At 35.1% G+C, this 11,018-nt stretch overlaps 1 protein-coding gene across 1 annotated transcript in view; it reads left to right on the plus strand.

The window, feature by feature from the left end:
• C13H1orf141 (chromosome 13 C1orf141 homolog) overlaps positions 1-11,018 on the plus strand; it is a 35,552-nt gene that overhangs the window by 19,373 nt on the left and 5,161 nt on the right. The window contains exons 3-6 of the mRNA XM_045522918.2: positions 987-1,084; positions 2,568-2,635; positions 4,767-4,909; positions 9,819-10,002. Of these exons, the coding sequence (XP_045378874.1) occupies positions 987-1,084; positions 2,568-2,635; positions 4,767-4,909; positions 9,819-10,002 (493 nt within the window). The remainder of the gene's footprint in view (positions 1-986; positions 1,085-2,567; positions 2,636-4,766; positions 4,910-9,818; positions 10,003-11,018) is intronic.

Genomic DNA, 11,018 nt, shown 5'->3' on the forward strand with positions numbered 1-11,018 from the left:
ACGACTAGGGATGTATAGGTATAGTTCAGATAAGAGATGAAGGGGCCTCAGACTAAGGTAGAAGTAACGAGGAAAGAAGTGGTTGGGTCTGGAATGTATTTCAAAGAAAGATCCAATGAGATTTGCTGAGAGATTGGGAATAAGAGTAAGAGAAAGAGAAGTCAAAGATGACCACAGGGTTTTTGGCCTAACCCTCTGGTTGAAGGAAAGGGGAAAGCCAAGGTAAGGAACAGAGTGGGAAGGAAGTGGAAACAAACATTTGTTTTTGAATGTAGATTTGAAATTCCCGTAACACATCACACTGCAGAAGTCAGGTAGCTATTGTGTGTAAATCTGGAGCTCAGGGAAGAGTTTGGTGTCTGTACTATAAACCTGGAGGACATTGCCTATGGATAATATTTAAAGGTGTGGGACTGGATGGTATCAACTAAGGATGAGTGTCTGAGGACTGACTGAGTCATAGGTTACTCCAGCATTTGGAGGTCAGAAATATCATGAATTATGTAGTACCATTAACCTTCTTACATATTGTCAATAGTCATTTAAAGAATTTAGTGGAGGAAAATTCACGTTTGCAATAAATAGTTGCTGTGATCCTATCTGGTATACTGCTCTGGAATCTGAACTGACCCTAACTGCACATCCCTCCACTTTGACTAGGGTTGGCAATGTCCCCAATATCTCAATGAACAAATTTCCAGTATATTTTTCTAAAGGGGTTAATCCAGCTTGTGGACAGTTCTTTCCTGAGTGCCCTCAATCCTAGGACAACAGCGGTTTTCTCTATTTCCAGTGATTACCACTAATATTTTCAGCTCCTGCTTAATCAGTCCCGATCTTTTACACGTTGTACTATAATATATTAAAACAGCAACAATTCACATCTATATAACTGGGACTTCACCACATCTCTCCAAATTTATTTTTTAGGTTAGTTTTGTAAATTTTTGGATTATTTTAATTTAGATTAATTTTATGTCTTCCAGATATAGCTCCTTCAAAAATAAGCCTGAACCTAAAAAGCCAAATTTAAGACCACACGTTGTGCCAACAAATATAAAAATTCAAGAAATCAAGTCAATAGGTAATGCTTTCTGTAACACACTTACTTCTCCTTTGATGTATGAGTGTTTATATTATATACTTCATTATTTATTAATATGCGTCTTAAAAGTTCTTAGAATTTGGTGTTTCTCTTGAAAGCATTTGCTTGAATGTATATGGATTATAACTGCAGTGTGAAAGATGTCAGTGAGCTATGAAGAAGAATTTCCTAAGAGAAAGATGGTAAGTATCAGAATGGACAATTTGTCCATTCACAAATTAAAAATATGTTTTATGTTTATTTTTCTAGAAGGAAAATCTACAGATTTTCTTTCAGCTCAATCCTAAGAATTTCCTTATTATTGTTTTAAAAAAATCACTGAAGTATGAACATCTTACTTAATAGAAATTTACTCTGTAGAGACTGTCAAGGAACTCACTTTCCTAGAAATTTAAGGCATCTATGAAGTAGGAGCCACCTATAATGATTCTCAGAGAATTTAAGTGTTTTGTGTTGTCTTTGTTTTTCTTCCTCTGGCATTATTTTTAAAAAACACACATATAATTGTGTCATTCTCATCAACAATCTTGACTAATGCTCCTTGATTCCACATTGCCCCATTTCTCTGCTACTCTTCATAATCTAATTCCTCTAAAGATTTGTTTTACATACACTGTACTTCCTCAAATTTGTTCAAACTTCAACCTACTCCAAATTGGTTTTTGACTCCACCATTCTACTGAAGCTACACTGATTAAGAGTACTGATCACAGATTGAAACGTTGTGTTGTACACCTGAAACTGACACAACATTGTAAACTGACTGTCCTTCAGTAAAAAAGAAAGCAAATTTTAAAAGACTACTGATGATCTCCGTGTTGCTAAGTCCAAAGGATGTTTTTCTGTTTTCATTTTCTTCCACCCCTCAATAGTTTATAGTTAGTTGATCACTCCCTCCTTCTTAACACTCTCCTGTTTTTCTGCTGTCTTAACCCCTTCCCACCCTCTCTTCTTAATTTCTCTTCTCTATCCTTAAAATACTGTATTTGCTCAGAGCTCTATCCTGAGCCTGCCTCTGTTTCTACAGTCTTTCCTTGGGTGATCTTACCCAGTCTTGTAGTTCAAAATAGCATAGAAATGCTGTTAAGTCCTTCATTTGTATCTCAATCCAGACTATCCTCTGAATGGCAGGTTGAGGGAAATATTTCTATTTTCAAAGGAATTAATGAAAAGTTTTATTTGACTATCAAGTATGATTCTGTTTTATTTAGGAATGTTTTTCCTAAGAAAATAATAAATAATTGAATGTTATATGCTGCTAATAGAAATTCATTTTAAAAGCAAATTATTCTAGAATATATTTAGCTCTAAACATGTAAAAACAACATCATGTAAGCAAATAAAATTATCAAACTACATTTCTAAAAAGTTTGCTACAAGTAGAGAAAATAGTTTATTGAGTTAAATTAGAAGTAGTCTAATAGTATAGAAATATCATTTATGTTTGGATTTGTTTCTTTAGAGCCAATTGAAGAAAGTCTAAAATCAAGACCTATTAGATCATTTCGTTATCTTAAGGATACAACTGAGGTAGGTTTAATTTGTGTACTTACAATCATTTAAGAGAAATTCCAATTAGCCCTAATAGATTTATACATGCTTCTACAAATCCCAAGTTCAAATGTATTTTAGAATTCAGAAGCATAAAATTTTACAGGGATTTCATCTCTGATATCATGCAAAACTATGTATAGAAATAATAGAGAAAATAACGTATTATTTGTTGGACAGTCGATACAGTAGAATTTATTGAGTGTGATAAGGACTAGAAGTTATCATAAAGTTAGTTAAGACACGACCTCATAGAAAACTATACATACATAATTTAAATATTTTATTTTAACATAAAATATGAAAATATACATCCATTTATTAATCTTTTGGTGTGTAGCCAAGACCATTTTTGTTATAGTTATTTAACTTACATAAATACAATAACAACTGTCATAACAAGTTTACACCAACACTGTTGACTCTTACTACCCACTTACGCAGAGGGTCATGGGCATCCTGTGAAGTGGTCAACCAGGCTTGACCATTGAGCATGCCTTGGCTATCATTCAGTAAGCTTTAACTTGGGAGACTAGAGAGAGAAATTAGTACAGAGAATCAGCAAAAGAAAGTCATTTAAGAGAGTCTCTTGGGTGTTAATGTATTTATTATTAACCTTGTTTATTGCTAATATGCAGAATGAAACATGAAGAGATACATACTTTGCACCATAATTAATAATGTTATAATTTTATTGCATATTTCTACTGTTTATAATTTTTTAAAATATTGACAAAATGTAAATTTACTAGTATCTTATATAAAACACTTAAATTTTTTAAAAACAAGTTAATATATACATATGACTTTATAAATTAAATAATACAAAAACACAAAATCCTTCCACGCATAACTTCCTGTTCTAACTTCCTCTTTTCAGAAGCAACCGTGTTTAACCATTTGGGGTTTCAATTCCTCTTAAGATTAACTCTATAATTCTAAAGAATGAGCTTCTGTTGATTTTCTTAATTTATTAACTTTTAGCATTACCTACTGAAAAATCCAGGAACAAAGATTGGAATTAGCTTATTGATACTGCTCTACATCTCCCCTCTCTCCCTCTTTCCTTTCTTGGATCTTTGATAGTTAGTTTTCTGCTTCTTCTGTTTTAACTTTCGTACCTTGAAATAATACATCTAAATGCTTTTTTCTTTTCTATCAACTTTAATCACTAACTCCTGATTCCTCTTTACGTAAGATGAAGATCTTAGCGGTTTTAGCCTTTCCTTCACATTTTCTTCCCTAGGTCAAGTATATCTTTATTTTTACCTTTTTGAGGTCAATGGTTATATGCAGCTTGCAACTCTGATAAAGCCTTTATGCTTTGTCTGTATGTTAATTCTAAAACTCAAAATGCTATAAACAGCATTTATATTATTATGACGTTTTTGTAAATAATTATACATTGTAGAACAAAGTAATGTGCTAGGATTATGTTTTTTTTTCCCAAATGGGTACAATGTAAAAACAATAGGCTCTCTTCTTATTCTCCAACAGCTACTCCAAAATAATGCCATGTGATAGTTTTCCCTTATACTTAGATCTTAACTGTCTTGTATACTTTTTCTGGGGTTCCTACTTGCCTTTTTTTTTTTTTCTTGTGGATAATGACAGTAATAGTAAATATACAACAGTGCCAAGCACTGTTCAAATATACATATATTCAAAGAAATATATAATATATAATCAATTTGTATTTATATATGAAATATATATATTCATATGCAAAATATATATACATGTGTAATTTACACCCTCAACAACCTGATGAAGTAAGTACTATTATTATTCCTATTTTATAGTTGAGAAAAAAAGTTACAAAAGTAAGGAACTCGGCTGAAATCAAATTATAAGCAAGAGAGCCAGGAAGAACCCAGCAATCTAATTCATGATCTTTACCTCTATGATATACAACCTCCAAAAAAGAAGCATGTACCTTTTTCATTATATGTGAATAAAATATCATACTTCACTTAGTATGATACGCTCTATGTCCATCCGTGTTGCTGCAAATGGCATTATTTTATTCATTTTTATGGCCAATTAGTATTCCATAGTATATATATACCACATCTTCTTTATCTGACTCCTGATTTTTCTTGTTGTGTAGATGGAAAATGCTAAGCCCTTGCATGAGCTACATTTGCAGCATAAACAACAACAATGTAGAAGAACTTTGGGTTCTACAATAATTTCTTCTGTATCCAGCATTCAACCTAATGCTTATAAGGAGGAAAAAGACTCTGTTAAGAGGTATACACATTGCATATTTATATTGAAATAACTGAAAATTAACTGCATCTAACTTTAAGATATAAGCATTGAGGAATATATGTATGTACATATATGACTGAAACATTATGCTGTACGCTAGAATTGACACAACATTCTAAACTAACTGTACTTCAATTTTTAAAAAGATAGAAGCATTAAGAAAACCTTTAACCAAGGAATATCAGTATCTAATCATATTACCACATTATTTCACTACTTAATAACATATGAAGACTATTACAAAGATGGTGAAGTTTAGATTCCTTAATATGGCATATGGTATCTCTCCAGCTTTCTGTTCTGTCTCCTTACTCATAATGGTTCTAATCACAATGAACAGTCTGTTCCAACTAATGTGTGATTTGACCCATTCTGTTCTTTCTGTTTAGAATGCACTTCTCTATCTGATAGATTCCTATTCATCTTTAGCAGTTGGGACACTGCTAGCAGCAATTTAAACAATAAAGATATTTATAATCTCAAATAGCAAGAAGTCCATCAGTAAGGCAGTTCCGGTTAATTCAGGGTTTAATGAGTCCATCAAATATCCAGCTCCGCCAAGTTTCCTCAACTGTCTGAGCAAGCAGCTTGTTCTCCTAGCTTGCTCAAAGTACAAGTACGAGATGGTGACTGCTGTTCAAGGTAACTGGTAACAGCATCCACTGGAAAAGAGAAAAGCTCTTTAGTCTCTTTGTAACAATGAGGAAAATTATCCGCAAAGCCCTCCAGCAGACCTCCCCTGGTGTTTCCTTCATTAGAATACAGTCATGCACCCATATCTAAACCAGTAAATCATTATCAGCTTAAATCAATTTTTCCAACTTTTTATATCGCAACGACACACACACACACACACACACACACATACATATATATGGAACAGAAGATTCAGGTTCATAGACAATTATATTTCTTGCTCTTTATAGTTGAACTTGATTGCAGTGTTTTGGGGTTTTGTACAGTTATTACTAAGGATCCATGTGATACATTTCTATTCTATTTTATTCTACTTTTTAAAATGTTGGGCAGGAGATGCTAAATTGATTTAGTGTCTAAATTGATGGGTTTTACCTCACATTTTGAAAAGCATGTGCTTCAATCATTCAAGATTCATTTCCTTGAGTTAGGAGGGAGTCCAGCCTCCCTTGAAGGACACAGTTGCTTAGAGAAAAATGAATAAGATCAGAGTTCTGTTAGCACAAAAAGGGGGAAAAAAGACTCTTAAGTAGGCAGACCTCTGTTTAGCACATTATCCTTTAAGATTCCACTCAGAAGTCACATCTCTGAAGCCTTCCCTGATAGCAGTGGCAGGCTGTTCTACCCTTTTAGCAAAGCAAGTTTTCTTTTATAAAATTTCTCAAGTCTTTCTACAAAAGAAGCATTATAGTTGTTTTATCAAAATCCCAAATTGAGACTTCTGGAAAATTTGGCAACATAAATACATGTTTATCCTGGCCAAAATGAATAACAAAAGGAAGAAAAGTAGAGCAGAAAAATTCATAAAATTGAAACCAGGACGTTTTATCTCAAACACAAAGAAAATCTACTACATATCTGTTACAATATGAAGTAGATTGAAGGACTCCAGAAGTCAATGCACAATTTCTATTCCAAGAAAAAAAGGAAGACTATTGAAGGAGCCAGTAGAAGATACTCTGAAAATATTTCTATTAACCACCACTTCCCCACCACCCTCCATACACATGCAAAGAAAAAGGATTTATTATCAATGATGAATCACAGAAATAGGGGAAATCCTCCCTTTTGGGATCCCTTTCCTTATTGAAAGTCACCAGCATTCCAAGCACTGTTTTTAAGATTACTTCAGATGTATTCAGTTAGGGGAGAAACCTCCTAATTTAGAGGGAGCGGGAGCAAGATCTTGAAAGGAGGGTTGACAACAGAAGAGACAAGATACAATTTTTTAAGAATCATCTTTGCAAATGTGAACAATAACCACACAGATAACTGTCTAAATAAAAAACACACGACCCATCAAACAGCGCAAGAGCCACGGGACCATTCTTTGACTGAATTCCTCCCCAAACTGACTTGCTTACCCCAAGAGAGAGGCAAAAAACTGGAACTCAAGTGGCACCTCACACATTTATGGACAGAGTACCCACCGCCACTGCCACATTAGAGTCATGAAGAGGTTTCACAAAACATAGGAACAAATTTCCCCATGAATTTTCAGGGCCCCACCTCCCTCACCAGTGTACTCAGCCAGCTGAATGCCTGAATCGATAACATAAGGTAACAACATCTGGATTTATCTGTTAATTTCTAAGGGAAGAATTTAATAATAGTCAGGTAAACAGGGAGAACATCCAAAGAAAATGTACCCCTCCTAGTTTTGGACTAATATCAAGTCCAGATTCAAAGATGAGTAGATAGAAAAAATGAAAACAAAACATGGGACCTATCAAAAATTCTGTATCAAACAAAGGAAATAATTTAGCAAATAGCTAATGGCCAAACTTTGACAGAATTTGTACCCCATGAAACAGGAGAAAAGATAGACGATAATTATTCATATGCTCAAGAATTAAAGGAAATAGCAATCCTATGAAATTAGATTTGAAAATATAAAAGATAATTATTGAGGATGAAATGGTGCTATCAGAGCTAACGATATTTTTATGTCTTTTGAGTTCCTAAACATTCCCTATTGATCGAATCTAAGATGTCAGCAATTGACACTGTCAAATTATGACAATGCTAATATTCATCTTAGAATTCAGATACTGTAAGAATTTTAAAGTTATTTTTAGATTCTTCTATTTAATTTTATTGCTAAATTTATCTTCTACTTGTTGACTTTGTTAGCTGTCTTTCTTGGCTTTGCATTTTTCGTGCACTTTAGGATTTTGGAAGGCTCTCCATTCACCATTTAGTTCACCTACTCTCCCCTTTCCCGAAGTTTTGCAGTTGCTGACACTCAACTCTCCGGGCCCTCACACCAAGCCAAATTTTAGAGTTGTGTATGGGGCTTCCCTGCCAGGGAAATCTTGGGGATATGGCGGATCCAGTCATCAGGCCTGGGTGTGGTTTGACTTAATTCCTAGTCACCCAGTTGACAGTGGGAAGGAGTGATTTTAGTCGTATTTCACAAGCCAGGGAACCTCAACCCAACCCTTTGTTTCAAACAGTGGCCCTGGCTTTCTCCTACTTGCCTTTCCCACTTTTGTAAGTGGCCTCTACTCAATTGATGAGGCCAAAAATGAAAAATCATCCTTGATTTCTCTTTTTCCATAATACTCCATATCTAAGCCACTAGTCAGTACAGTTGGATCTACCTCCAAAATGTAAGTTGAAGCCAGCCATTTCCCACCACCCCTTCTCAGTCCTTTCCAGTGCTATCTTGTTCAGGTAAGAAGTTTTTACCGAGTAACTACTACAGATCATGCACTATATCACATACTTTCCATGTTATTTTACATTGTAAAATATTTTACACAAAATATTTTCTAAATGCTAAAATATATATATGTCTTTTCTAAAAATCTTTTATAATTTCAGCTCAAACTGAAAAAAAAAAAAAAAAAAAAACAACCCCCTAGGGGATCATTTGACTTGCCTGGTCACTTAGAGATTGTTACTAAAAGGTAATTTATGTTAAAATTTTTAACATTTATTTTGTTCAGTGATATTTCTAAGAAGAAGAGTTCTGTCTTTTATTTTCTAGTAGACCAGAACGAATTTGTTCTGGCTTATTATGACCATTTAGGCCCCTACTATAGTCCAATGAGTGTTCTAAGACTACTTAGCTAGTCACAGTCACATTCAGACAAGGTCACACACATATGACACAAGGTGACATTCAGACACTCTGTATCTGCTGCAAGTTCACAGTCAAATGGAGAAGAAGACATCGAAAAATGAATGGAGAGAATACAATTGTGTTTTTGTAGTAGAGAGATTTAATTACATTACAACGTGGATGTGAAAAAAGCAGGTTTTTCTTTTTATATAAAATTCTAATATTTCTCATGAGATCCTCAAACTGTGTAATGAAAACAATCCATATTAATCCATTGTGTTTTAAACTTTGGAGCAATACTGCACAGCCTCTTTAGTTTTAACAGTCTTGTTTCTTTCTAAGATGGTATCTGAGTGTATGAGTGAGGGGCTCCCTGGACTTTGTGGCATTGAGGAAAAGGTACTTGACCAAGGATCTTGGTCAGTATGCTTGTACTGCTGGTCTCTTTCCTAGATGTTCTGTGGCTGTTGACATCTGTGGTTCATGAACTTAACAGTCTATTCTCTCTGAACTTGGGTACGATCCCATCTCAGCTATCATTAGTGTGGTAGAACTCACCTAGTCTCTGTCGTGTCTTCATCTGTTCTTAGACTGTCTGCACCTCATGCAAGCCAGGCCCCTGCTGTGGGTTACTGTGCCCCTGCAATGGTAAGCTTGTTGGCAAGCCTAAACTCAGTGCCCACGTCGCATGTGAACGGAGGGAGACCTGGAATGGAAACTGTATGTTCTCTCCGCCTAACCACATCATTTCAATCTGATAGCAAATCTGGGGTCCCCCTGTGTTGGCAGGAAGCTGCCCTGCAAAGCACTTTTGTCCCAGAATCTCAACAAAGGAGGTGGCAAATATACTCTCTTCCTTGGTGTTCTCCTCAACCTACCTAATCCACCTCCTCCCCACTCAAAAACCAAAGAGGCACACATATGTTTTGCTTCCACCCCTGCTTTTGCAGTCCCCCCCACCACACACAAACCAAGCAGAAAAGGATGGTCTTGTCAGGTTGAAATTATGGCAGAGGGTTTGAAGGAGATGTTAGCAATGATTTGGAGGAATGGGAGAGGCAGACAAGAACTGACAAGCTGAAATCAGCCTTATAAACTTTTATGCTGAACTTTGTTCATTTTCAGGATAAAATCTTCACAGATGAATGATTTTAGTGCAAAAGAAAATGAATCCATCATAAGTGATCAATTAAATGAATATTCAGCAAGAAAGAGAAGCTCACTCCCTTTGTGCTTTGAGGATGAACTGGAAAGGCCAAATGCCAAGATAATCAGCATTTGTCCGGCAAAGACAGCAACTTCTCACATGGTAATAAAAACATATTCTGTTCAGTAAAAGTGTGTATTATTACTACTTGTGGGAATATCGTATTCCAGTGTCCAGAATCTTTGATAACTTCTTCTTCTATCTTGACTTCATATTCTGAAGTGACAACCGCACAAATTCTTAATGTTCTTTTCAGAACCCCCACCCCAAAACTGGAGATTCCTTTGCACCAGCTGAAATTTTTGTATTTTTCTTTATGAAGAAGGATTTATCAAATTTTCTTGATAATAAAAGAAATATAAATGTGGTTTTTTTATATGAATGGATTATGTTTCACTTTTCTATCAATCTATTTTAGCTATTTTCACCCAGAAATACATTTATTAAAGGCTATTTGGTAGCTCAGAGTCTCTAGCAATGCTGGAGAGACAGTCTGGCTTGAAAGCTATCCAGTCAGGAGTCACCCTGGTACAGCCCCAGATTGCTCCACTGGGGCCATGCTGTTGTCACAGAAAAAGTTTACAACTCTGCTTCTGGGTGGGAGACACTGTTTCTAAGACCTTTGCCACCACTACCCTTCAAAGCTAGATATCTCTACCACCATCCTCATTAGAATAGTGTTCTCAGTGCCTATGTTTCACAGGACTTGCTTTTTCTGAACTGAAGACTGTCTTAGGTAGAGAAGAATCATAGAGCCTAGTCACACACCTATACCCTAACCTTAGAGGCTGATAAAGCTAGTTTTTGCCTCTACCTAAGGGTACACAGACTTGCAAGATAGAGAATTCCCTAAGGTGTTGGGCAGACCAAAAAAGTGACAAACCTCTACTACTGTAGCTAAATAGGTAACATTGTCATCACCAGTGGATAGCAAAACTAGATCTTTTGTCATTTTTTCAGTAATCATAAACATTAATGTGCCTTTCACACTAAGGACACTAATATACAATTAGATGACTCCAATTTCTTTCATTAATGATATTGCTAAAAGAAAAGTAGCATTGACTTAAAGTTTACAAATTAAATACTGGTAATATTCATATTTGATGAGTTTCTGT

Source organism: Camelus bactrianus, chromosome 13 (genome assembly GCF_048773025.1).
Source record: "Camelus bactrianus isolate YW-2024 breed Bactrian camel chromosome 13, ASM4877302v1, whole genome shotgun sequence".
In the NCBI taxonomy this organism is placed as follows: Eukaryota; Metazoa; Chordata; class Mammalia; order Artiodactyla; family Camelidae; genus Camelus; species Camelus bactrianus.